This window comes from Myotis yumanensis, unplaced genomic scaffold, assembly GCF_028538775.1.
Source record: "Myotis yumanensis isolate MYYU_CA2020_CCGP unplaced genomic scaffold, mMyoYum1.0.hap1 SCAF_15, whole genome shotgun sequence".
Lineage (NCBI taxonomy): Eukaryota > Metazoa > Chordata > Mammalia > Chiroptera > Vespertilionidae > Myotis > Myotis yumanensis.
The window spans coordinates 50,713,909-50,741,838 of record NW_027223766.1 but is presented as its reverse complement, the minus strand read 5'-3'; the positions used below and the strand labels follow the sequence as shown (position 1 = coordinate 50,741,838).

At 55.7% G+C, this 27,930-nt stretch overlaps 2 protein-coding genes across 5 annotated transcripts in view; one reads left to right on the top strand and one right to left on the bottom strand.

The window, feature by feature from the left end:
- The window catches only part of SLA (Src like adaptor), a 50,211-nt gene extending 42,134 nt beyond the window's left edge, over positions 1-8,077 (top strand). For all 4 annotated transcript variants that reach the window (XM_070392369.1, XM_070392368.1, XM_070392367.1 and 1 more), the window contains 2 exons: positions 5,111-5,243; positions 6,098-8,077. In XM_070392369.1, coding sequence (XP_070248470.1) covers positions 5,111-5,243; positions 6,098-6,314 — 350 coding nt within the window. In that variant the 3' untranslated portion in view covers positions 6,315-8,077. The remainder of the gene's footprint in view (positions 1-5,110; positions 5,244-6,097) is intronic.
- TG (thyroglobulin) overlaps positions 1-27,930 on the bottom strand; it is a 155,020-nt gene that overhangs the window by 55,161 nt on the left and 71,929 nt on the right. The window contains exons 36-41 of the mRNA XM_070392365.1: positions 22,484-22,618; positions 20,099-20,263; positions 15,841-16,060; positions 15,378-15,471; positions 12,838-12,994; positions 12,404-12,606 (exon numbers count right to left, since the gene is read on the bottom strand). Of these exons, the coding sequence (XP_070248466.1) occupies positions 12,404-12,606; positions 12,838-12,994; positions 15,378-15,471; positions 15,841-16,060; positions 20,099-20,263; positions 22,484-22,618 (974 nt within the window). The remainder of the gene's footprint in view (positions 1-12,403; positions 12,607-12,837; positions 12,995-15,377; positions 15,472-15,840; positions 16,061-20,098; positions 20,264-22,483; positions 22,619-27,930) is intronic.

Genomic DNA, 27,930 nt, shown 5'->3' with positions numbered 1-27,930 from the left:
AACATTACAGTTATGAAGTAGCAACGAAAATAATTTTATGGTTGGGTCACAACATGAGGAACTGTATTTAAAGGGCCAGAAGGTTGAGAACCACTGGTCTAGGGGACCCGAGGGTCGCTTTGCTCTCTGCCATCCCGCCTTCTCCACGCGCCCTTTCCCTGTTCACGCGGCCTGTAAGGCTGGGGCTGAAACACGGTGCCTGCCAATGCCGCCGAGTGAGTAAAACTTAGCGAATCTCCAGTTCGCCATCCCTGCCTGTAAATGAAAGAGGTCAGTGCCCCGAGTTCACAGCCACGGACGGCTCGCACTTCCTCAAGCCGACCGCACAGCTGCAGGCCTCGGGCTTTGCTCTGTAATGCCACCCATTTCCCCTTTTCTGCATGCAGGCTCCTCCTGGGCTTCCAGCCAATAAGACCCCTTCTTTTTTTTATGCTTAAAAAAAAAATGATTTCAGAGAGAGGAAGAGAGAGGGAGAGACAGACAGAAACATCAGTGATGAGAAAGAACCACCCATCGGCTGCCTCCTACACGCCCCCACACTGGGGATCGAGCCCACAACCCGGGCCTGTGCCCTGACCAGGAATCCAACCGTGACCTCCTGGTTCATGGGTCAATGCTCAACCACTGAGCCATACTGGTCAGGATCCCCTCCTTGACGAAGTGTCAGTAGACTCTGCTCCGACAGACTCCGACAGACTCTGCCCGGTCTCCCCAGAACCCGACTCGCTCTGCCTGTTGGCCGAGTTCACCGTGTTCCGGTCTGCTTCCCCAGGAGCTCTTCGAGACCAGGGCTTGTGCGTCATTCATTCCCATGGCCTCCCTGGACCCAGGAGGGGGTCGGAATGACCCACGCTGACCAGGACGGGGTCATCCGCCGAGGTGGTGGGAATAGAGCGCGGTTTTGATGAGGGTGATGGGACAGGAAAGCTGAGTGAGACTGACAGGCCTGGAGGACGGGTCAGGAGTTGGAACTTTACGGAAAAGGGAGGAAGAGTGAAAAGGTGGCTTCGTTTTTAAGCGTTGGTGTGGAACTGATGCTCGTAGCCCAGACCTTCCGGGCACCTGGGGCTGGTGGTGCGACTCTGGGCTGCTTTTCTTCTCTGTGTATTGAAGATGCTGAGTGTTCCCACCCAGGAGGGTGCCGTGAGATGCCTGGGGCTGGTGCGCACAGTGTGCGGGGAGAGCCTCCTAGCGCATAGCTGCGGCTCTCCCCGCTCCTCGGCCAGGGCCGCCCCTTCCGCCTCCTCCCTGGGCACCAGGGGGAGGAAGAGAGGTGCCTTTCACTTTGCTAGTGTCCTCCCCTTCCTGGTTCAGAAGGCCTGACCTGGAAGGACCTGTAGGTGTGGGGTCTTGAAGGGCATTTCAAGGAGAAAGCGACCACGGGGCCTGGGTCCCCGCACCTGGCCCGTGAGACACACAGTCCTGAAGGAGGTATGGACGCACGAGAGACACAGGCCCAAGCTCGGGTGCTCGAGGGCTCTGTGAGGCCTTGGACAAAACCCTCAGCCTCTGCGGGACCCGGGTCCCTGCTCACAGAAGGTGGATGCGACCCGCCCACGGGGGTATTGATCACTCAACACCATCGAACCCTGAGGCGACGCGGCGTCCCAGCCTGCCGTGCGGCGAGTGCAAAATAAAAGATAACGCAATTATTTCTGTGACACCCGAGAACCTAGCAGCTCGGCTAAAAATGAAAGAGGAAGGGAGTCCTGGAAATGGTGCACTTCTACCGATTATGAGTAAACATCGGTTGTGGTATTGGCTCTTAATAACAATCATACCAGAGGTGCACAGACCAGAAGTTTTGCATAGACAGAGGCAAACATGAGAGGATGCCGCCCCAGCAGGATGTGCACCGCCAGGCTCACCCGGGACCATGCACCTCCAGGCTCACCCAGGACCGTGCACCGCCAGGCTCACCCAGGACTGTACACCGCCAGGCTCACCCAGGACTGTGCACCGCCAGGCTCACCCAGGACTGCACACCGCCAGGCTCACCCAGGACTGTACACCGCCAGGCTCACCCAGGACCATGAACCGCCAGGCTCACCCAGGACCACGCACCGCCAGGCTCACCCAGGATTGCACACCGCCAGGCTCACCCAGGACTGTACACCGCCAGGCTCACCCAGGACCACGCACCACCAGGCTCACCCAGGACTGCACACCGCCAGGCTCACCCAGGACCATGCATCGTCAGGCTCACCCAGGACCACGCACCACCAGGCTCACCCAGGACTGCACACCACCAGGCTCATCCAGGACTGCATACCGCCAGGCTCACCCAGGACTGTACACCGCCAGGCTCACCCAGGACCGTGCACCACCAGGCTCACCCAGGACTGTACACCGCCAGGCTCACCCAGGACTGTACACCGCCAGGCTCACCCAGGACTGTACACCGCCAGGCTCACCCAGGACTGTACACCACCAGGCTCACCCAGGACTGTACACCGCCAGGCTCACCCAGGACCGTACACCGCCAGGCTCACCCAGGACCGTGCACCACCAGGCTCACCCAGGACCATGAACCGCCAGGCTCACCCAGGACCATGAACCGCCAGGCTCACCCAGGACCATGAACCGCCAGGCTCACCCAGGACCATGAACCGCCAGGCTCACCCAGGACCGTGCACCGCCAGGCTCACCCAGGACCGTGCACCGCCAGGCTCACCCAGGACCATGAACCGCCAGGCTCACCCAGGACCGTGAACCGCCAGGCTCACCCAGGACTGCACACCGCCAGGCTCACCCAGGACCACGCACCACCAGGCTCACCCAGGACTGCACACCGCCAGGCTCACCCAGGACCATGAACCGCCAGGCTCACCCAGGACTGCACACCGCCAGGCTCACCCAGGACTGTACACCGCCAGGCTCACCCAGGACCGTGCACCGCCAGGCTCACCCAGGACCATGAACCGCCAGGCTCACCCAGGACTGCACACCGCCAGGCTCACCCAGGACTGTACACCGCCAGGCTCACCCAGGACCACGCACCACCAGGCTCACCCAGGATTGCACACCGCCAGGCTCACCCAGGACCGTGCACCACCAGGCTCACCCAGGACTGCACACCGCCAGGCTCACCCAGGACCGTGCACCGCCAGGCTCACCCAGGACCATGAACCGCCAGGCTCACCCAGAACCGTGCACCGCCAGGCTCACCCAGGACTGTGCACCGCCAGGCTCACCCGGGACCGTGCACTGCCAGGCTCACCAGGGACCTTGCACCGGCACAGAGCAGGACCTTCCCCACCACCTCCTGGGCCTGCACCAGGAGACGGACCGCAGTCTGCTTCGCCCCTGTAGTAACTGAAATGAGACTGAAACCCTGAAATGCTCCCGGCTCCTGGGGACCCCAAGGTTGAAGCAACGTGGCCAGTTTCTCCGCCCGCCAGGCCAGCTTCTCCTCGGGACAGCGTTAGCGTGGTTTTGCCAGGAGGGGTCTGCACAGACGTCTCTGTTGCACAGGTTGCTTGTACTTATTTCCCTGAGGCCCTCAGGCAATTTCCTACCATCTCGAAGCCTCAGTTTCTTCATCTATAAAATGGGGATTTAGCGCCTCTTATAGGATTGTTGCGAGGACCCGGAAATCACCAATGTGAAAAGTCTGGCACCTGAAGTATTCCATGCGCAGTGGTGACTGAGAGAGCAGAGAGCGTAGGACACAAACGAGGTCTAAATTAGGGCCAGAGAGACAAGCGGTGGGGACAGGGGCCCCTTGAGTGTCAAGGTGGAGCTGAGAGGTCTGAGAGCCTGAGGGAGCATTCTAGAGATTTCCACAGACGGGAGGAGGAGAGGAGTGTGTCCAGACCCCAGAGGCAGGAAGGACTTCCCTCTCCTCCACGTCAGGGGCAAGGAGCTGCTCCTAGAACAAGTGCCTGGCTCAGAGCCCATGCCACAGGCTGGGTCACATCTCTGTGACCTTGAGCAAGTGACTTGGCCCAGGTCCCTCAGTCTCCGCGTTCCGAAAACGGGCCCAACAGTGCTGGCGGCTCAAGGGCGTGGCCTCGCTCAGGACTGGGCTCACGGCACCTGCTTTTCTCGTTGCCAAACTTGCCTCCTCACCCTACCTGTTAAGCTCTCGAAGGAAAGACAGATTGTCGCCAAGTCCCCGCCTGGGCTGGGTACCGCCGCCGATTTCTTGTCTGATTTGGTCCCTCACCCCTAGGCACCCCCTCCAGCCCATGACAGGTCATTATTTCAGACCCACATGCAATTAAGCTCCCTCTACCTCAGGGCCCAATCTCGTGTTTCTCGGCGTGGGACAGCGTGGTGGGCATTCAAGTTCAAGGTGAAAGGCAGACTGAGCGCTGGGATGGGCGTCCTCGGCCGCCACCCTCTGAGAGCCTGGGTTTGCTCCTCAGTACAGTTTCCTTTAGTTCTTGGGCAAGGACCCCCCAGGGCTCCACAGATAAGACGGGAGGCAGAGACACCCATGGGTGACGTGGCTCCGCCCGGCCCTTCCAGGGGCCAGAAGCACCTGGCACCCTCGGCCCCGCCATTGCCCCTGTGACATGACCGGCCCGGGTCCTCAACCTGAAGACGCCCCGATTTCCTCCAGCTCTCAGAAGGTCTGAGCGCAGCCAGGCCCCACCTCTGTCGCCAGGACGGGGGCTGGGAGGAGGCCTCCGAGGAGGCGCTGTGTCTGAAGGTCCCGGAGGAGGAGGGCTGGGAGCTCAAACAGCTTACACCAGCCGAGGGGACGGATGGGTTGACTCCGCTTTCATTCTCCTTGTGCATGAGTGTGTAGGGTGAGGGGGAGAGGGGTTCCCCCACCCCCTTTCCTTTGTTCACTTTCTCTCTTTTGCTTTGAATCTATGTATTTCTCCTTTTTATATGCCTTTTATCTTTTTTGAGAACCCTTCCCTGTCTTCTCTCATTGTTTCTTTTGTCTTCCTTTCTCCCTACCCGTGTATCCCACCACCATGCTGCCTTGAATGCTGCTCTGTGAGCTCTGGGGAAGTCAGGGCTGCCCACAGCTCCCTGCCCCCTGCACATGGGCCCTCCTGAGGGGTGAGGGGGCTGTGCCGATGGTTGCTCGGCCCCACGCCTGCGCTGGCTGCAGCATCTCCGTCACTGACCCCCCTGTCTGCTCCGTCCTCAGAGGTGGCCGACGGCCTGTGCTGCGTGCTGACCACACCCTGCCTCACCCAGAGCACCGCTGCCCCGGCCGTGAGGGCCTCCGACTCGCCCGTCACCCTGCGCCAGAAGACCCTGGACTGGAGGAAGATGTCCAGGTGAGGGTCAGGGTGTCTGTCTGTGTGTGAGAGCCCCCGTCCAGTGTGTGAGCCTGGCACATGAACACCGTGGCCAGCTACAGCCGGCCCTGCGGGAACCTGACGGTGGGCACACAGAGCGGGCACACGCCATGGAAACCCCGCTGCCCCCCAGGAGGCAGACCCAGCCTCGGGCCTCACGCAGTGGGGGCCACGACCCTAGCGACTCCCTGGCAGGGCCCCAGCCCCCCCAGTTCTGCAAACATTTCCTGAGCCCCATTCAGTGTGAGCAGAACATTTTCTAGCAGAAAGATACCACCTTCCTTTTCCTAATTGTCAGGATCCCAGAGAGGATCACACAAAGAACTCTTGTATCATTTAATATTCTTTTAAACTCCCTCAGGAAGTTTAAACACACCAGCAAAATCCTAAAGTGGCATAGTTTGTTTGTTTAAGGGAAAAGCATTTCGCACTGATCTGCTTTGAGTGTCTGCTATTGTATTTTAGGGGTATGTGTAGTTGGCGATTGATTGGTGGGTTGCCTTATTAACTAAATACTGATCCAGACATCCCACTGGGGGAAAAAAATCAGAAGTCAGAGTTGACTGGGAGATAAATAAAACTGCTCTTTCTTGTAAATATCATAAGAATACTCATTAAAATTTACAGTTTACAGAGACATATTAGCCATTGAAGGAAATGGTGGTTCAGAGAGGTTAGGTGACTTATCTAAGGCCACACAGCCACCAATATAGGAAGCAGAATCAGAATGATAAGCTAGAGAAATGCTAACAGGGCCTTTTCCCTTCCTCTTATTCTCTTGTCCTCATCCCTCTCTTTTCCCCTCCCTCTGTCCCCTTTGCTCGCACACACAGGCTGCAGGAGGACCCCGAGGGCGCCGGGAACCCCCTGGGCGTGGACGAGTCCCTCTTCAGCTATGGCCTCCGGGAGAGCATCGCCTCCTACCTGTCCCTGGCGGGCGACAGCGGCGCGCCCCTGGACCGCAAGAAGAAGAGCGTCTCCCTGCTGTACAGCGGGAGCAAGAGGAAGAGCGCCTTCTTCTCGTCGTCGCCGCCCTACTTCGAGGACTAGCCCAGGGCGGACGGGCAGCCGCACGGGGTGCCCAGCGGGAACAGGCTCTGGACCGTCACCTGGGGCCCAGCCGAGAGGCTCAGTCGCCTGGTCCCCGGGAACCTTGAGTCTTCCAGACGCCACGAGAAGCTGCCTGAGCTCACGCACCCACCTCCTCTGTCCACAACGTGACGCAGGGACCCTCCCTGGCGTCGGGCCAGTCCTGGACGTCACTGGACGTCGACTCGCGACACGATGGCGCCCTGCTTCGGAAGAGCCTGCTTGTATGTTGGGTGCTCATCGTGTTTGCGGGAAAGACAGCCACTCTCTCCCAGGAAAGGGCGCAGGGCCCACCCCCAACAGCCTGCCCTCTGAGCTCAGAGAGAACGTCTAAGGAGACCGGCCAACAGCCGTGTCCTGGGCACAGGTCCGGGTGTGCACACTGGTCCCCTGCTCGGCACCTTCTCAGCCGCGGACAGAGGCCTCGGTACACACGCACCTCTTCTCGCTAAGCAGCTCAGGGACCCTGATCGCTCACCGTCCTAATTAGCCCGGAAGCTCTCTCTGCCCCTCGGGTCCCAAAGCCGCATGTGCCGCGGTCACACGGCCTCCCCACCTCTGCAGGGGGCGAGGCCCAGGGGAGAGGGAGGCTGCGGGGAGCGGGGCGTGGTGCGGGACGGACTGCATGAGCTCCCACCACATCCCCTCTGCAGCTTCGCAGCGCAGATCTTGAGGCACACCCAGTCTCCCCACATTAACGCACCCAGACTCCCTCCTGACTGGGAAGAGGTTCCATGTCCTCTCCTATGAAAGGCGTCCGGAAAAAAAAAAAAAAAAAAAAAAAAAGGACAGCTGAGCCCCAGGCCCCAGCAGAGGTCCACGGTGTGGACAGAGAGAAAGTGTGTAAACGAAGGTCATGACGGTGGGTGTAAAGGCAGACATCAGCTCCTGCGTGGGACAGGGGTCAGGTGGGCTGACCCAGAGCCCAGGTCTCAGCTGGACCTTCAGAGAGAGGGCATGGCTGGACGGAGGAGGTCAGAATGGCCGGACGTTGATAAGTTCTAGAGCATTCATTTATCCGGTATTTTATTCTACGAAGGGTCTGGCACGCACACGAATAAAAGTGCTGAGCTCCGGGAACGAGGGGGTGAGAGGGGCTCAGTTCTGTCTCCATCACTGAAAGGGACTAGAGAGCCATAGCCAAGGCCTCTCGAGGAGAAGCCTGGGCCCCAGCCGCCCATGGCCCCTGCCCCTGCCCCTGCCCCTGCCCCTGCCCCTGCCCCTGCCCCTGCCAGGAGGGGCTGCCGGGAGCCAGGCCTCCTTTCCCTGCTGGGCAGGGGTCAGGGGAGGGGCAGTGCCTGTACCAGGGTATTTCTCGCTGCCCGATAGGAGCATCTGTCTGTCCGCCACGCGCATTCCGCACGTCTGAGGTCACTGTGCTCGCCGCACGTGTCGACGCGTTTACAAGCTTTTCTGTATCAGCAGAGCCCAGGCTGTTTATACCCAAAGACATCTGGGGTTTCCCCTGCCCCCAAAAGGCTTCAAAGGGGCCGGCCGAGCCTGGGAAGTGACTGCAGCCGGTGCACGCTGCCGCCGACATAAGGCAGGGCCGCCACCCGCCAGATGTCTGCACGGGGTCTCATGTGTTCTTTTCCGTTGTGACTCACATGGTTGGAGCGTGTGGGGAGGACGCGAGGGATTTCTAAGTGGGAAGCATTACATTTTGCTAAATCATGTATTTATTCCTGATTAAAATAAACCTAATGCGTATTTAACCCCCTGGATGGAGGGAGAATTTCCTGGGCGAGCTTGGGGAGCAGGAGTGGGGGCAGTTCGTTCAGAAGCTGCCCTGGGTCCCAAATTCTCAACTCAACGTGCAACTGAACAGAGACGGAGATAAGAAACACCCAGCGAGGCCTCGCTGGCCGGCCGCTCAGCGTCTGGAGGGCGGCCTCAAGCACACACGATTGTGTGACTTGATGGTGTCCCCTCACACTTGAGGGTGGACATGAAGGGTGAGGACAGAAAAACGTCCTGGCCATCGTTACGAAAACCCTGTCTCACCTGGACAACCCCCTCCCCTCCCCCATATTACTTGTGATACTTCTGCCGTTTGTTCTCCCACGAATTTCCTTCTACAGATACTTTTGGGCATCTACCAAATTCCAGACACTGCTCGGGGCTGGGGCTGTGGCAGGAAAAGCAGAGGCTCTGGTGTCATATACACAGACCTCCCTCTGCAGAAAGCACCCGGCCTGGGAGGGTCAGGGTCAGACACGGGAGGAAGGCAGCAAGCATCTGAGGCAGGACAGAGGCCTCCGCACGGCTCCACGGGAGAGTTCCCACCACGGCGGGTCTTCCTGTCTGAGGAGCGGGGAGAGCTGTGAGCCCTGTTGTGGCCGAGCCCTGGGGGGTGGGGGTGACCCTCCAGATGGAGGAGCAGGCCTGCTGATCACAAGCAGTGATGTGAAGACCTAGAGGGAGCCTGGCATTTAAAATATATATATATTTTTATTGATTTCAGAGAGGAAAGGAGAAGGAGAGAGAGGGAGAAACATCAATGATGAGAGCAAATCATGGATCGGCGGCCTCCTGCACGCCCCACACTGAGATCGAGCCCACAACCCGGGCATGTGCCCTGACCGGGAATCGAACCGTGACCTCCTGGTTCATAGGTCGATGCTCAACCACTGAGCCACGCCGGCCGGGCAAGCCTGGCATTTTCTAGGAACAGGGAAACCAGGGAGGCCAGAGCAGGGGCTCAGGTGGGACTGGAGAGGCAACGAGACAGGAAACTTTTGCTCGAGGCCAAGTCGTGAGGTCTGGCGTTCACGCTGAGGACCGCGGAATCGGGGCGGTGGAAACATCGCCTGGGTCCCGAGCATCACAGCCCAGAGGGCAGGGCCTCCTCGGTCTTCCCTGAGAGCCGGCCAGGTGTCAGTCACCGAATGCAGGTGGGCAACATGCCACCCCTCTTCCTCCGACCCGGCCCGGCTGAGGAAATACCCCAGGCCTGCTTCTGTCCGCAGTTGCCTCCGCTGGGCATCGAACGGGGGAAACTGAGGTTTCTCGAGTGCTACAGTGTGCAGGGCATCTGCAAACCTACTGATGCCAACGTCCCGAGCCCCGGGAGGCAGGATTAGCCACGCCCAGTCTATCTCTGAGGAACACGGGGTACAGGGCTCACCCAAGGCCAGGAGCTACTGCGCTCGTCCCACCCTAAACCTGGCCTCTTTGTCTTACACATTGAGTCCCAAGTCCCTGCAGCAGCAGCCTCATCAAATGGGAAACACAGGCTTGGGCTGTCGGTTCGAATCCCCACTCCAGCTCCTTCTTTGCTGCGTGTTCTTTAGCAGGTCACTAAACATCTCTGAGCCAGGGATGTCTGATCTCTAAATGGCTATTGAAAAAACACACCCCTTGTGAATCCATGTGAGGAGTCTCTGAAATAATACTCTGAGAGTTCTTGATGGCCCCAAAGACACCAAATGAATGACTCTGCTAGTAGTTCTCACAGGAGTCTGTCTCGCCTGCTGGGGCAACAGTTCTGGCCCCGAGATTTGCAGAAAGATGAGATTTTAATCAGGAATGTGTCGCCAGCTTGCCTTCGTTCCCCAAGCATCTGCCAGTAACGAACGCATTGAAGAACTGCTAACGGAGAGAAGTATTTCGGTCCCCTGGACCCCGCACAGCCTCACACCCCAAGGCTGCTGGGAGGAGCTGTAAAAGCCGCTCCCAACGACGGAAACAGATGGCGGGTTTATTTTTACACGCGCTCCCATTTGTGAGAACAGATTCCCTTCAGAAATTCCCCAAACACCCAAACTCTCCAGAATTTTCAAGAAGAAGTCTGCCTTCTGCGCCTACGAGAAGGTGTTGGGTGTCTTCTGGGTCCCACTGAGTGTCTGGTTTCTGAGGGGGCCCTGGGGAAATACCTTCAGGACCAATTCAGAGTCAGGAGGTCTCTTTTCAGCCCCAGGGATGGAGAGATGTTTGGGCTCAGACCCCCCCGCCCCCCCCCCCCCCACACACACACACACACAGGGACACAACCCCTACGGAGGGACAGACTGAAGAAAACCCGCACCAAAGGAGAAGAAACACAAGGGACGGGGGAGGAGGAAAACGGGCCATCCCATGGGTCCCCCTTCACCCACTCATCCCTGCCCAGATGCTGATTATGCAGCAGGTACTGTAAGACCAGTTTTGCTGGATGCTTGCCCGCCCGTGGAGAGCCGGGCCCCTCTGGTGGGAATCCTGATCCATGCTGTGGGGAAGCGCGGGCAGCACAGCAATGGGAAGGGGTCTGACTCGGAGCTGCCGAGTCCGGGAGGGTCCCTGAGGATGAACAGGGCAGCCGGGAGCAGGAGGGCAGGACCGAGTCTCACACAGGACAGGGCCTGCAGGGGCAGGATGGGCCGTGGAGTCTGTCCTGAACATGCAGGCGAGGGATGAATTGGCGGTGGCACAGCTTCTTGTGGGACTGCCGGCACAGTCCCACGCAGTCCCTCTCAGTCTCTTGCAATCCCACGCAGTCCCACACAATCCCACACAGTCCCTCAGAGCCCCTCGCAGCCCCTCAGAGTCCCTCACTGTCCCACGCAGTCCCCAGACTTCCTCTCTCCTGAGAAGCATTCTTCCCCACACCCTTCTTCTCCTGCTCTTGGCTGGGGCTCCTCTCTGAACCGCCCAAAGACCCTCTTAAATGTCTGCTTTAATTATCTGCCCTTGCCCCACAGCAACCTCCAAGCTTCCTGAGAACCAGGGCATGGATTATTCAGCACGGAGTCTCCAGCACCTGGCACCCCACCTGCCAACGGCTGGACACACAGTACAATTAGAAGCTAATCAATGACAGAATAGTGTCAGGCCTCATGGTCAATCAGGTTATTACTTCCATCATGATTATTGTCATCATCATCAATATATCATAATCATCATTGTAGCATCACATTATCATCGTCATTACTATTATCATCATTACTATCACCATCATCACCACCATCATCATCATCATCATCACCATCATCAATATATCATAATCATAATTGTAGCATCACATTATCATCATCATTACTATCACCATCATCACCACCATCATCATTGTCCTCACCATCATCACTACCATCACCACCATTGTCATCATCATCACCATCATCAATATCATCATCACCACCATCATCATTATCATCATCACCATCATCATCAATATAGCATAATCATCATTGTAGCATCACATTATCATCATCATTACTATCATCATCACCACCATCATCATCATTATCACCATCATCATCATTCCCTAGCAGGTGCTCAGACCGCCTAGCAGAATCATGAGTGCTGAGTTCTATTCTTTGCCTTCATTCCACAACCGTTGGTCAGGCCTTTGGAGTTCCGTGCCCGCCTGTGGCTGCTGACCCAGCTCCTGCCACTCCTTGAATAGCCATGTGGACAAGCCCCTGGGTCCCCTACTGTCCTCACACCCCAGGTAAGGGAGCATCACTGAGGCGGAAGGGCTTAGAGTCACGCATCACCCAACACTGTCCCACAGTGAAATGCCACCAGGATGGAATCTCAGGGTGGAGGAGGGACGGGACGAGGGCTGCTGAAGAAACCAGGCAGCTTCCGGGGAGATTCGAAATTCAAACCCAGACAGGATCAGGGAAGCCGCATTGGAAAGCAGACGAGAGTTCTGTTGGTTTGATTTCTCTCCTGTTTGGGGGGTGCTTCCAGGTGTCGTCGGCATAGAGTTGGCTAAACTGTACCCCCATCATCACATGCCTCCACCAGAGGCCTTCTCATCCCACATCTCAGCCCTGTGGTGTCTGTGGACAAGGGAGGGAATGCAGAGCTCAGACCAGTAAACCCTAGCAAGGCATTCGCAGGAGTAGAACACGCCGTCGGAACTATGAGCACCTGAGATGTGAGTGGCCAGCCGTCGGGGGGCCCTCAGCACCGGCTCCCGTGTGCATGAGAGACAGCCCTGAGCAGGACACACACTCAGAACACGGATACAGGGACCAAGCAATGGAAGCAGAGGGCCTCAGAGCCAGAGAGGACCCCTCACCTGACTGCACCTGCAGCCAGGTGGACAACGAGCGGCCACTCACCATCAGCACGGCTCTCCGGAAGAGTCTGGAGCCACCAGCCCCAGCGGTGAGAAGGTGGATGCTGGCCACGTCGGCTCCGCCGCGGTCGGCTGCCATGGTCACCCGCCGAGGGTCCCCGCCAAACGCTGCGATGTGGGTCTGCACCCAGGTCAGAGCCGCCGCCTGGTCCAGCAGCCCCCAGTTGCCACTCACCGCACCGGCCCCTTCAGGGAGAGGAGAGCCTTTTACCTTTTGTGATTTTGCAGCTGGAACTTAATTACCCTGGTGCCGTCCAGGCCAGGCACCTGGTGCCTCTGAGGGACCTGACTTCTGTCCCCACAGGTCGGGACTTGGTCACTGTGAGGCCGATGGGAAGAGCATGGGCTCCGGCCTCAGAGCCATCCGGCGCCTCTGGGCTCAGGAATCAGCAGTGCCCACCAATGCCAGCAACTCACCAGCGCTCAGGAAGCCGAAGATGCCCACTCGGTAGCCAGCAGTGACCACGATGAGGTGGCCAGTAGCAGCCAGGAAGGAACCGTCCAGGGCGAGGCTCCCGTCGTCAGCCCCGGCCTCCATGTTGTGGAAGAACAGCAGTACGGACGCGTTGGGGGCCTGTGGGATGGGAGAGATGCGGGGCTAGAGGTTGGCCCATTTCCCCACCAGGCTCCTTTCCCATGAAGGTACCAGATTCTGAGCCTGCACAAACTCTCCCCATCAACTCTGCCCTGTAGGCCCACGCAGCCCCATGTTATGGGTAGAAATGTGTTCCCCAGAACTCACATGCTGAAGCCCTAACCCCTAGACCTCAGAAGGTGACTATTTGTAGATGGGTTCTGTAAAGAGGTAATCAGCCAGCCTGGCCGGTGTGGCTCAGTGGTTGAGCATCAACCTATGAACCAGGAGGTCACAGTTTGATTCCTGGTCACAGTCAGGGCACATGCCCGGGTTGTGGGCTTGGTCCACAGTGCAAGGCTGATCAATGAATCTCATCACTGATGTTTCTATCTTTCTCTCTCCCTCTCTTTTCCTCTCTGAAATCAATAAAAAGAGGTAATTAGCCAGTGCACCCTCATCCAATATGACTGGTGTCCTTACAAAAAGAGGACATTAGGACACACACATCCACCAAGAGAAGACCACGTGGACACACAGAGGGGAGATGACCGTCTACATGCCAAGGAGAGCTGCCTCGGAGGGAACACACCCTGCCCACACCTTGATCTTGGACTCCCGGCCTTTACAATCATAAGAAAGTAAATTTCTGTTGTTTAAGCCTCCACATTTGTGGTACTTTTATCAGAGCAACCCAAGCAAACTAATAAACCCCATTTCACAGATTAGAAAACTGAGGGTCACAAAAAATGAAGACACTTTGCCCACAGTGCAAAGTGAGCACGTGGCCCCAATGGCAGCTGGTGGCGGACTTGGAGCCATGCAGTCACCTAATACCCCAGTTCTGGCCACTAGTTTACTCCTGGAGAATGTTCTGGGTCCGTGGTGAGCCCTTTCCATGTGGCCATGCTAACTGGAACCCCCCATCTTGGTGATGCAGAGCTTAACTCAGACAGCCAGGCACTGTGTGGCCAGGATTTTATTCATTCAGTCCTCACCCAGCTCTGTGAGGTGGCATGTCATTATTATTCCCATTTTACAGATGAGGCAGTAGAGGTTTAGAGGTGTTAGGTGGCTTGTCTAAGGTCACACAGCAGCTACAAGGCAGCAGAACTGGGCTTTGCACTTAAACTGATCCTTTTATATGAGCCTACAATGCTCCATCCGGGGGGTCTGACACCCCACCCCAGGCCAGGGGATAGGCCAGGCTCCGGGGAGCCCATGCCATCCAGGTCTTGCCTCCCTGTGCTGTGATTCCCCACTCCCTGTGCCATGGGCTCCGACACGCAGATGGCCTCCTCACCGCCAGCAAGCCCTGACAGGACCTGCCTACGAGGGTGCTGTGCTGAGTGCCCCACCCACGAGACCTTTTGTGTGTTTGGTGGCCTTGTTACAGAGTTCACTCAGACCAGCCGGCTGCCATCACACCTCCAAAGTGCAGCTGGCTCCCATGGCTAGTGGGCTAGGGGACCAGGAAGTGGCGACATGGTCACATGTGCCAGGAGATGAGTCAATACGGGTCACCAGGAACTCATGTTTCCCGAAGTTCCTCAGTTCCTTTTTCTCTCGTGTGCTCTGACCTTTGCTCCAAAACAGGAAGCTCCAAGACTGAACCTCAGGTTCAGAGCCTCCACTCAGGCGAACGCGGGCTTCAAACCGGGGCATAACCAGAGTCAGGGCCAGAGCCGCGCTCCCCCTCCAGCGCGGCCTGAGACCCGCGTTTCCACGGACGGCTCCGAAGAGATGGCCGAGGGGTCTCTCCAGAGGTCCTCCCAAGGAGAGGGGTCATTTTCTCGTGGGCACACTAACTTGAGTGTGGGTTCCCCTTCCCCATCCTGTGCCCCCACAACCCTTCATCGCTGGCCCTGCTCCACCTGTGCGGCTCACACCCTCCCTCCTGCACGGCCTGCTGGGAGGGCACCACCTGGCCACCACCTCACACCCCGTCACTTGCCGCTTCCTGCTGTGCTGTACTTTGCTTCCATATTTATTTGTCGTTCAGTTGTTTAATATTTCGTTGCTTATTTATTTCTGCCCCTTCCCGCTAAAGTATAACCCCCTCCCCAAGCAGCTGCTGGGTCTTGTGCACAGCTGTGTCTCCCCCAGGAGAGTCCCCGCCCGTCACGGGCCCCGTGTGAACAGTTCCAGGGCACGGCGCACTGTCCCGTGTGCTCGGGGCGAGAGGATGTGGCGAGGAGCAGGCGCAGCCGTGTAGGAGCTGGGAGGACCCTGAGCTTGCTCTCAGCCGTTCAGGCCCAGCGAGGACGGCGCTCGCTGGGGGCATAACCCGAGTGGAGATAAGGGGACGGTGCTGGAAGCTGTGGGGACTAGGGGTTGCCAATGGGCAGCTTTCAGGGCAAACCCAGCAACGGCTCAGACTCACCACGTTCTGAGGGACAAACACGTTGAGATACAAGCAGTCCTCGCTGACCCCGGGCGGTGTGGGCGTCCTGACCCCTGGCTGCCAGCAGCGGGCCCTGCGGATACAGACGGTCTGACTTCCAGGAGAATCAACCGCGGGGACTTGCCCATGTCCCTTCCAGCCCAACACCAGTGGCCAGAGCCCTCTGCCCGCCAGCCTGCCAGCTCTGCAGCATTTCGGCAGCAATCAGGTGACCGGACCACTGCATGGAGCCGAGCACAGTGGCCCTCTATCCCCAAATGGACTTCATAGGAGCAAGGCCATGTTCAGTGGCTGATGTTGGGGAGGGGTTACCTGTTAGAGCACGTAACACCACCTTATCTACACACCCCAGCCCCACGCACCACTCAGGCCCACATGCACCTCCTGCCCTCAGTCTGACGCGGATGGATTAGAAGATGAGTGCATTGCGCTCAACCCTCACCTCGGCTTGGTGGCAGCCCAGGACCCAGTCCAGTTGGAGGGCTCCGGTGCCTGGAAGCGGCCCTCCGCCAGGGGAGGGGCAGCATAGGGCACTCCCAGGAACTGGTCCACTTGCTTCCACGAAGTGCCCACCTGGATGGCCTGGGACCTGCCCAGCAGCTGGCCATGGGGGGTGATGGTCACAGAAGGTGCAGATGTCCCAAAGCCGAGCAGAGGGGTGTCTGTGAGGGTGGGGAGTGGGGAGGAGGGGGAGAGAGCAGTGGGTGCTCTATTCACGGGAATATTCTGATGTGCTTGAGAAGCAAACACTGCTTTTTGCGCTTTAAAAATGTCGGTAACTCCTTCAGACCCCACGAGCTTACACGTAGGGAGGTCTGTGCTCAGGTGAGTAAGAGAAATAAGAGCAAAGACAGCTGGTCTTTCCCAGGCGCTCAGCAGGCAGAGCACAGCTCTAACCCTTCTCTCCAGGGGTCATCTCAGTGGCTCCTCCCAAGAGGCTAACGTGCCCACAGCCCCTTACTCGGCTCCCCGGGCCAGGCGTGCACTGCAATTCAAACTGTCTGGCCTTTTTAAAGAACCGAAGGACGCAGTCAAGCAATGGGCAGTCTCCCTAGGGAGTCTGGAGCAGAGCCCGTCCTCAAACACAAGTATTTCTGCGGTAAAAAGCACGGATGGCTCCTACTAAGAGCGATGAATAAAGAATGTCATTTCTTCAGTCACAACATCCAGCTCAGATTTTGCCACCAAATGAGTTTGCTGCAAACTTACAAAAAAATGTGCGTTCTAACTTGTAGAACTTTCAGATTTCAGAACTGCAGCCAAGGACCCGGGGCCATGTGTGCATTTCAGTGGTGAGGGAACAGGTGTAGGACCCCGGGGTGGGTGGCTGCCTGGGCTTCAAGCTGATGTGGGCTTCAAGGCCTTTCTGAACCCCAACTCTGACCACACTCCATTCACACAGGGCCAAGGGCCAGGTCAGGGCTCCTCTCAGCCCAGCAAGGCCCCCCTCCCACTGTGCATGCCTGAACCCCACCTGGTCTATTAGGTCAAGGCCGTGCCGCCTGCCAGCAGAGCTCTGCGCTCCAAGCCCCTCCATCCCTCCTTGTAATGCTAATCACCAGACACTGGTCAGCCTCTCCGGAGCCCTATCTCATCTCCACTCACTGGTCTTCCATTCACTCATTGATTCAATAAACTGCCAAATGCCATTTCCAGGGACTTGAGACAGGCCTTCCGTGTCTGATTCCCCACAGGGCTTAGGGCCGGGCACAAAACAAAGGACAGACACCGGTGAGGAGATCCTTTCTCTGTGTGAGTGTGAGTGTGTGTGTGTGTGTGAGTGTGTGTGTGTGTGTGTGTGTGTGTACAGATTATTGTTTCCGTCAGGTGTGTTTGCTTTGCTCAGCTTCACTGTGGGCTGATGGAGAGAGAAAGCTTTGCTCTTTCCCCTGCAGCTCCTTCTATTTGTAATTCAGATGTGATGGTTGCTAGGAGCCCGGGCAGGAGACAGAAAGGTCTGTCTATTCCTCAAAAGCTGGCTAAAGGCAGTGGTTCCCCAGAAAGGGGTTTTGCCTCCCAGGGGACATGTGACATCTGGCTACTGGCGTCCAGTAGATGAAGGCTAAGGATCTGCTGAACATCTTACTACAGATGAGCTGAGCCCCCACAACAAAGGGTTACCCAGGGCCCAGGTGTCAGGGTGCTGGGGCTGAGAAACCCTGGGATGCTGTGTGCTCATGACTCCAGGCACTGATGGTAGCATGGAGGTCAGCAAGGTGAGGAGGAACCATGGGTGGGCTGGGGCTCAAGCAGACCTGGGTTTCATGTTACAGACCAGCTACTTTGGAAAACGCCATAATTTTTGGGACCCTCAACTTCCCACCTGATAAACAGAAAGAATAGCAGTCCCGACACCACAAAGGTGTTAGGAATTAGTGACACCAGCGTGTAATGGCCCAAGCCCAGGGCCCGGCAAATGGCAGCTCAACACATGCATGAGTGAATGAATGAATGAATGAATGAGAGATGGGGGAGGAGGAACGGGAGGAAGGAGGGAAACCGACTGAGACCTCCTCAGCTGCGAAGACACTGGAGTGAGAGCTGGTACTCAGGATGGAAGGAAATTGTTGCTGCTTTTAATCTGGCTGCCATGGCAAGTCCTGATTGATCTCACCCCACCACGCCTTCTCCCAGCATTTCCTGTCTCCCTTGTCAATCACAGGGCCTTGGGCACGCATGCAAGGCTGTGGGCACTAAAGTGGCAGAACCTCTGAGGCCAGTTCCTTCCCTCTGCAGGAAACAGCCACATTTCACAAACGTGGCATCATCCGAAGGGGGAGCAAAGACAAGAAATACCAAGGCGAAGAATTTCCAGGGAATGCGAGGCGGCTTTCCCACGGGCAGTGGAATTCCACCCTCCCTCTCAGAGGCTGCCCGAGAGCCCAGGCTGGACGAGGGCCAACGTGGGGGAGATATTGGATGTGCTACTGACTTCTGAACCCTTTTGCAGAAACGGTGGATTCCTTCCAGCACATCCACGTATGTAGGCCATGCAGCATTCCTTCACTACTGGGGTGAAGAAAATTACTGCAGCTCTACAGGTGCCTCAGGTACACACTGACCATGCCTGTCAGATGCGTGTGGGCATCCTCTCCCGCCGGAGGGAGAATTTCACCTGGAACTGGAGCCCCGTGCAATGTCAGTGGTGCTGGGGTGAACAGGGACAGAACCTGATTGAATTTACAGAGCCCAGACTCGGAGTCAAGGCATTTCTCAGCGGGACTGCGACGCAGATTAGCTACAGTGTGGGCACGATGTACTATTGAAATCCAACCTGACTAAATCATAGAAATGTCCAGACAGAGGGAAGACTGGAGATTGAGGGCCTGGGACCTCAGTGTTCCCGGGCCTGGGGGGCACTCCCCTTGGCTGAAGGCTGAGGTGGAGGAGGGGGGGAGGAGAATCATCACTGGGTCAAGACAGTCCTGAAGAGCCATCCATGTTCTAGGATGGGGTGGGGCCAAATCCAACCACTACCGGTTTTATAAATAAAGCTTTATTGGCACACAGCCACGCCAATGGAATTCCCGATGGTATTGTCTGTGGCTGCTTTCCTGCTACAGTGGCAGAGCTGAGTAATTGTAAGAGAGACAATAAATACGGTGGCTGAAGCCCCGCCACGTGGCTCAGTGGTTGAGCATCCACCTGTCAACCAGGAAGTCCCTGTTCGATTTCTGATCAGGGCACAGGCCCAGGTGGTGGGCTCAACCCCCAGTGCAGGTGTGCAGGAGGCAGCAGGTCAATGACTCTTTCTTTCATCATTGATGTTTCTCTCTCTCCCTACCCATCTCCTTCCTCTCTGAAATCAATAAAAATATATTACAAAAAATACTGTGGCTGTAGAGCCTACAATATGTATTATCTGGCCGTTAGCAGAAGTGGGTTGGCCTCGGCCCTTGAAGATAAGACGGCAGACATAGCCAACATTCCTAAAAAGCTATTCATTTCATCCAAGAAGCATGTCTAATTGGGTAGGTGCGTCCCCTGGATGCCCAGCCCCGTGTGTCCTATTACACAGCTCTTCCCAACTTCACTTAGTGACGGATTTGTTTACCTGTTGCTATCCCCCTGCCTGCTTCACCCCAGCACCTAGCAGTGTCTGACACATAACGGCACTGTGTTGATTGTTTTTAAACTGAACTGAGCCGGGAGCGGCTGCCCTTTCTCAGGTGACTGTGAGGCGGTCCGTAGGCGACGTGGTTTTCGGGAGAGGACTGCATCTAGAGGCTGGAGACCCGGCTCCGCGTCCTCTTCTGCCGTCCTTCTCTGTGTGACATCAGAGGAGTGACTTAATGTGTCTGGGCCAGAGTCTCCTGATCTCTAAGGTGGGATGAAACCCTTATCTCACCACCTGCCAGGATTGGTGTGAGGATCCAGTGAGATGGGGCCAGTGAGAGGCCTTCCTGAACTACAAAGCAGTAACACAAGGCGGCCCATCTGACTATTTTACTAAGAAACTCAAAGGCCAATGGCTTCTGTAGCTCAAAGGGATGAATAAGCAAGGATGGTGCAGAGAAGACCTATGTTAGAAGGGGGTTCCACCTTCCTCAGTCCATCCCGGGTGAGAGCCACCTAGCCCAGGACAACTTTTTCATAAGAGTCTCAAAGTCACTGCCCGCAAGTGACCATGTGCTTGGACAGTCCACCTCAGCCATACCAGGCTCCCAGGAACGGCCCCATAGGCACAGGCCTGGACTTACTCAGCTTCCGGTAGATGTGGGTGGGCTCTTCCCGCAGCAGAAGCTGGCAGTGCTGGGCCTGCAGGCTGTGTGTGCAGATCTGGGTATCAGGATAGAACACACACCTCAGAGCACCAGGGCGGGTCTGCAGAGTGGTGACCTGGCAGGCTTGGTGACGGGAACACTCTGAGGAGTAGAGGGACAAGGGTGAGGCTTGGGCCTCAGGGATGCCACGCAATCATGTATTCATGCATTCGTCCATCCCTGCATCCGTGCAACCATTCATCCATGCATCCGTCCATTCTGTATCCATTTAACTATGCCTCCATCCTTCCTGTTTCCATCCAGCTCTGGATCCATCTACCCATGCATCTATCCATATATACATTCATTCATCCATCCATCCTGCATCAATGCAGCAATCCATCCATCCATGCATAAATGCATTCATCCATCCAAAACACATCCATTCATTCATCCATCCATCCATCCCACATCGATGCAGCCACCCACCCAAGCATAAATGCATTCATCCATCCAAAACACATCCATTCATCCATCTATCCATGCAAAAATGCATTCATCCATTCATCTACCCATAAATACATCCATCCATCCATCCATTAATCTATCCATACATCATTGTACCCATATATCCATTAACCCATCTGTCCATGCATTTCGTCCACCCATCCATCCACCCACATATGCAATCCATCCATCACTCATTGCCACCGCTCGCTCACTCATTTGAGTAATTACTATACATCCTCAGCACTGCTGCAGGGGGTGGGAACGAAATGCTGGTGTGGGGGAACTCAACTCTCCCATCCATCTACCTTCCTCACAACAGTCAGCTTTTGGGTTATTTATTCACAAACGTGCTCTTGTCATTCACTTGGCTAAGATATTCCATGGCTCTCCACTGGCCTCAGGATTAAATTTTACCAAATAAGGTTCTCTATACCCCAGCCTTTGCCTCCTTCTTCAGCCCCGCCTGCCTCCCCCTCCCCAACACCCCCGCCATGTTCCACTAGGGGTTCTGTCACCTCCCAGGTGTGCCGCTTCCTATAGCAGACACTTCCCATTATGCCGGGCATTTCAGTCCTAAGGACGGCTCTGAAGAGAGGGCTGTGTTGTTCGCTTGGGCAGCTGTGCGCGGCCTAAGGCCTATTTATACCAGGTCTCCGGGCCGAGGCGCCCCCCGGAGTTCTGCAGTGAGCAACCTGCACCTCTGCGCATGTAGCCCTGTCTGTAAGATGTGCACATCTGCCAACCTTGTGGGCAGAGGAGGCTCATGGACTTTCAGAACTGGAGGAGTGTGAGCATTACCCAATCGCAGGCTCTTAAAGGAGCTAGTCTCTACAGAACACGCCTATCGAGTGGTCACCTTGCTTATACCTCTGATGGCAGGGGCAGAAATACAATGGTGGGGGCCAGCTAGAACTGTAAGAAATGTTACTCCTGCTCCGTTCACCGTGGCTGTTTTCTTCTGATTACAGAAGGCACATCCTAACCTGGCTGGGAGTTACACACACAGGACCTGGGCGCTCACCCGGAAGTTCGGCCCAGCCTCCCCATCGGGAGCTGCCTGTGATCACAGACAGATTAACAACCTTGTTGCAGAAACCAGAGCTCCAGCCCTTTGCGGACCCCCAGGCCTCTGTTTACCTGTTAACTGCCCATTTGGCACGCCCTTTGACTACTTCCCCGTGTAACCTTTGTCCTTCTACGCAATATAAGCAGCTGGCTTAGGGGGGCGCAGAGCAGATTTCTATGGATGACCCGCTGCTCTCCCACGCTGCCGGCAGGACTGGAATAAACGCTCATGTATGATGCAACCCTGTCTCTGCTAAATTGGCTCAAGTAGTGACAGGCGGCCCGGACCCACTGATGGCCCGGTTACACCTCTCCATGAGGTGCGCATGTGGACAGCTTGTCTGTCAGAAAGGCCTTTACATTGCACTGAAAACTGTCTCTTGACATTTGAGGTTTAAGCATAGTCTTAGTTTTGCCCCATGAGCTTGGCTAGAATAAGTATATCTCCTCCTCAGCATGGTGGCCCCGCTCTCCTCAGGATAGCTGTCACAGCTTCCGCTCGCCTCCTCCGCCCAGACTAGCCCCTAGGTCATCCCTCTGGTCCTCCTCCGACCTGGCTCAATGCCACTCACATTCTGTGTGGCATATCTCACGGCGACCTTGACCGTGGCTGACCGCAGAGGAATGAGCACCCTGCAGAGGGGAGCCCACCCAGGTCTTCCCTCCCGGTCAGTCCCTCTCTGCCAGGCACCCCGTGGTATCCTGGGGTCTCCTATATGTTTCTGAGGTCAGAACCTTCAGCAGCACTTGTGTGAAGCCCTGTCCCAAACAACCCCACTATTGGGGGGTGGGGGGGACTCCCCTTACCCAGCAAACAGAGGTCTCGGGCAGCAGAGAAGTCGCCGGCGGCAGCCGTGCTAATGTGGGCGACATCGAAGCTCCTGATGGACGGGTCCACCACTGCTGCGGAGAGGCCCAGGGCCTGCCACGCGTCCAGAGCCCCTAGGAGAGAAAGCAGGGGTGTCGGCCACAGTGTCACCTGGGCATGAAGAGAGCAGAGTGCCACCTGGCGTCCCCAAAGGGCAGCCCCGGCCCCCCTTCTCGGTCTTTGTTGTGGTGTGATCCCTTCCTTTACCCACCTTCCATTCTACAACCACTTACTAGAAGTTGTTCTAACATATTTTTATTGATGTCCAAGAGGAAGGGAGAGGGAGCGAGAGAGAGAAACATCAATGATGAGAGAGAATCATGGACCGGCTGCCTCCTGCACGCCCCACACTGGAGATCGAGCACACAACCTGGACATGTGCCCCAACAGGGAATCGAACCATGACCTCCTGGTTCATAGGTCAACACTCAGCCACTGAGCCACGCTGGCCGGGCTCACTTATTGAAAGTTTTTATGGGCCAAGTTCTGTGCTCAGGCCTAGGAATGCAAAGGTAAAAAACAACAGCAACAACACATACACACACAAACAAGACAAACAGAAGCATGGCTGTTCCTTTAAAGCAGGTCACAGCAAAATGGGGGAGGAGTCGAGAAGACAAAACCAGCACCATCGTGCTGTGTTAGAATGCAGTAATTAGCATGACGCCAGGTAACAATGATAACCACAGCCCATGTGGCGCTGTGGGGAGGTCTACACCGACACGGTACCCCTCAACCCTCCCTCAGCCTTCAGAGGGAGGGAGGGAGAGAAGACCGTCCGCCCATAGTGGACACCCCTGGGTGCTGCCCAAGACGCCTTTGCGGGGGTACCTAGGCTCTCGTTTCCCCAACTGTTGTGAAGTTGGTGGCTAGGGCTCCCAGCTGACCCTCCCCAGGAAGTGCCTTTGGTCTGAGAAGCTGCCTCCCCTCCCAGGATCAGCCTGTGTCCAAAACCAGTCCCTGTGGGAACACAAGGCCCAGCCCCCTTGCCTCCGGGTGGGTCAGCTCCGAGGGCCAGGCCAGCCGGGCGGCAGGGCTCACTTGGGGCGTCTTCAGCACCAGGGGCTGGTCTCTGTGGACTTGGCTCTGGCCGCCCTGCGAGAGGCACTGGGCTTTTCAAGCATCCTTCGCCCGTTGCTATTTTCACGGTCAGGACATGTGGCATTTCTGCAACATGACCAGACTGAGCTGCATATTTTTAGGTGATGCGTGCACTGCAATTTCAGAGGACAGTGATGATGGGGCTCAAGGACCCAGCGTGCCAATTATGGTCTTAAAACAGAGGCCTTGGCCACACTCCGCGTTCAGATTGATGTCTGGGGAAAGCGCGGTAACTGAGGGGTGAATTTCATCTCCCAAGTGGGAGCCAGCTCAGCGGGCGCCATCCCAGGGCCTGGAGCCAGTCTCTGCCACACCCTCCCCCACCCCCAGCCTCCCACCGGCAGGAACCCCCGGGGATGAGTGATTGCTGTCACCTGGAATCCAACATCTGGGGTCCGGGCATCTCAGTAGCATTTCACAAGCTTACTGTTTGCCAAGAGCCCAGCAACACCATTGCACATGGCACCCTCTCTCACCCCTGCTGCGGGCACGGCCACTGTGCACAGCTTACACATGAGGAAACCGACCCGGGGCCACTCTGAGGACCTGGCTGATACGTGGCAATGCCAGGGCTTGTGCCCAACTTCTCTGGGTTTAAAAACCAGGCTTTACAATGCGAGGTCTTCTCTCTGGTGAATGAGGTAGTGACAGCTTTGGGGCTCACCCCAAGGGTGCGCCTGCTCAAAAGCAGGATCTGTGGTTTGTTCATCAGCTTTAGACATATTTTATAAATTGCGATGCCAACATCACTTATTTATTTTTTTTCCGTCTCCTCTTGAATTGGAAATGCCGTATTTCTTATACACTAAGTACTTCTATGGACATGACTTCTGTTTGGTGGCGTTACTATTTTTCATTCATTTTGTTATTTCTGCTTCTGTTCACACACACTGCTTACACTGTAGTCACTTTATAATATAATGACTTCGAAGAACAAGTCTTCCCATATTCTTTTTCTTTTTTTACTTATTAAAAATATGTTTTTATTGATTTCAGAGAGAGGAAGGGAGAGAGAGAAACATTGATCGGCTGCCTCCTGCATGCCCCCTACTGGGAATGGAGTCCACAACCTGGGCATGTGCCCTGACCGAGAATCGAACCCTGACCTTCTGGTTCCTGGGTCAACGCTCAACCACTGAGCCACACCAGCCCTGGGCCCACATTCTTTTTCTTTTCAAAATATTTCTTGGTTATTTTTGGCTATTTATTTATCAGATGACATTCAAACCCACTTTTGTCGAGTTTCAAGAATGCTCCTTTGGGACATGAATTGGAAGCATTAATATGAGAAAGAATGTAAAAATCTGTGTGTTTAATTTCGATGTCATTAAAAATGGAATGGGATTTTTTTCATTACATTTCTAACAGTTATCGCTGACCTGAAGGAAGCCTTATTGCTGTGTATTTCTTGTCTAACAAGACCCTGAACGCAGTCCAGTGTAGCTCACACAATAGCCACTCGGGCTCTTCTCTCTGTGGCTACTTTGAAAATAGGCTCAAACTAGGTCCCAGATTCAGCGAGGACATGCCGTCCAGGCCCTGTGGCTGGTCACTGGCCCTGAGCCTGTCAGAAAGGAGACGTGCTTAGTTAAGCAGCAGGTTCCCTGAGTGCATCCCAGCTCCTCCACTGAACAGCTCTGTGACTTGGGGCAAAACACTCTTCCTCTCTGGGCCTCAGTTTCCTCATCTGTAAAATGGGATGTCACCAGATGCCCTCTCTAGGCTGGTGATCAGGGATAAATGAGTTGCTGTGCGGGGGTGGGAGAACTTCCTGAATACAGCCCCTCGCGTAGTCTCTGGGCCAAGCAGCTGGGTTCCTGCTGCATTTGAATCACTATCTTTTCCAAACTGTGGAGGTCTGAGCCTGACTTACGTACCAGGGTGGACGTCCTCAAAGCGGTACAGGAGCCCATACCATTGCAGTGACATCAACACTTTCTTCCTGACTTCTGCCTGAATTCTGCTTCTCCTCACCCACCAGGCCTTGTCCCTGGGCACCCTTACCTCCCCCCGCCCCTCGTTGGTCACTCCGCCTCCTCAGCCCCTCTGGGAACCGCCCTTTCTTCTCCATCCAGATCCGGCCTCATCAATTTCACTGCCCTTCCTGACACTCCAGTTCCCAAGACCCAGACGGGCTGCCCCACTGCCAGCCTTGCCCTGTCTCACACCATCGTCTTACTGCTGATCGCCTCCCCACCTGATCACACCAATCACTGCTCACCAATCACTCACTCCTCAGGGGACAAGCAAAGCCTGTATAGTCTCTAGCTTCAGCACCCCTCCCACTTACAGGGTGGGCCTGGGTGCACCCCAAACATGTCATATAATCATAAGACGTGGAAAGAGGTATCACTTTACTATGAAATTTGAGTTAGTTATATTGACTCACATCAACCCTCCTCACAGCACGGACATGAGCCACAGGGAGGAAAGGTCACAGGAGAGTTCCCAAGGTCACAGAGGCACTCCCCAAGAACACAGGGTACCATCGAGGTCACAGAGCTGTTCCCCAAGGTCACACAGGCAGTGAGGCAGCATTTGCACTCAGGGCAGCCTCATGGCATTACGTCCCTCTGTGCACCACGGAGTTGCCAAGGGTGACGGGCAGAGGGGAGGGAGGGCTCTGGGGCAGCGTGGCCGGCAGCCTCAGGACGGCAGGCCTCTGGGTGATGTCGAGTACTTCATTCCCTTCCAGGAAGCATGGTGTCCCTTTTAATGTAGGCTACGCTTCTGTGTGTTTTTTAAATCACCAGATGAGAATACATTGGAAAGTTCTACTAATATATGGAAAAGCATGTTTAATTTCCTTTCCTTTCTTCTTTCCTTCCTGCGCCGCACCCCCCCACCCCCCGCCCCCGCCTTCCTGCCATCCTTTCCAGACATCAGTTCAAGGAGAAATGTCTCAGGGCTCACTTAGAGTAATTGCACCATTAAAAACAGCTTTAAAAACTTGAAAACGCACATGCTAATGCCCCAGGGACAGGTCTGCCGCCTGCTGGCGCGGTAAACTGAGGCACGCTCCGGCTCCAGCCCTCGCTTTTCTCATTTGAAACATGGGGAGAAAGTGTTCTCCAGTGTTTTTGAATCAGATCAAAGTGCAGAAATGTTAAACTAGTAGCAAACGCCAACCTTCTCTCCAACACTCTAATCCCAGGCCCATTTTTAAAGGAAAATGGGATTTTCTTAAGCATCACCAAGAATAAAGGTAACAAGGAGTGCACCCTGCAAGGCTTCCCAATGCAGTCAGCATTCTTACTGCTCTTGCGGCCGAGCCAGGAAGAGTCCCTCTTGGTGCTGAATATGGAAAAAGCTTGAGGAAATATTGGAGGTGGTTGCCATGCCCCGCTGGCTGGCTGGGGTGAGATATCAAAGTCAGAAGCCTTTCAAGCAGGAAACGCATCATGGGCACAGCACAGCTCTGTGACCTTGAGCCCACAAGCTGTGACCTTGAGCCCACATGCACTCACTCGCTGCTGGGAAGGTCCCGGCCTGTACGGGGCAGGACCCACACTCAGGCATCCTGACTTCTCAACAGACACCATCTTTCAAGTGAGAAGCACGTCACTCTGGGCTATTTTCCTCCTGGTAACACTCAAATAAAAACCAGATGTCCCTTTAATAACAGAAAGAAGAAGGAAAAAAAGACATCTGTTATTTTGCGATCATTTGAAAGATGATGAGAACCGGACCGGGTCTGCCTGCTGATTTGGCGTTTCTTCGGAGAGAAGTTCCTTCGCTCCTGCACCTCTGATGGCATTCAGAACACTAGGAAGGTACCTAGTGGGGCGTTTGCCTCTGTTCCACCTCGAATTCCATGTGGACACCTTGCCTGGGTCCCTCCTGAGCTGGCCCTCTCCCCTCCTGTGGGAGGGAAGGTGACTGCTTCCTTAGCAAATCAAATTTCTTTCCTCCCAGGAGGTCAGGGAATTCAGCAGAAATCAATACATGAGGACTGTCCAACGAATCATTTAAAAAACCCAACAACTTTGTGTAGCACTAGCCACTTGCAACATAGTATTTCCATTTTTTAAAAAAAATTTATGTCAATCCTCACCCAGGGATATTTTTTCCATTGATTTTTAGAGAAAGTGGAAGGGAGCAGGGAAGGGGAGAGAGACACATTGATCGGTTGCCTCTCGCATGAGCCCTGGCCAAGGCTGGGATTGAACCTGCAACCCAGGCAGGTGCTCTTGACCAGGAATCTAACCCACAACCCTTCAGTGCAAGGGTCAGTGCTCTAACCACTGAGATACGCTGGCCAGGGCCATAGTGTTACCATTTTTAA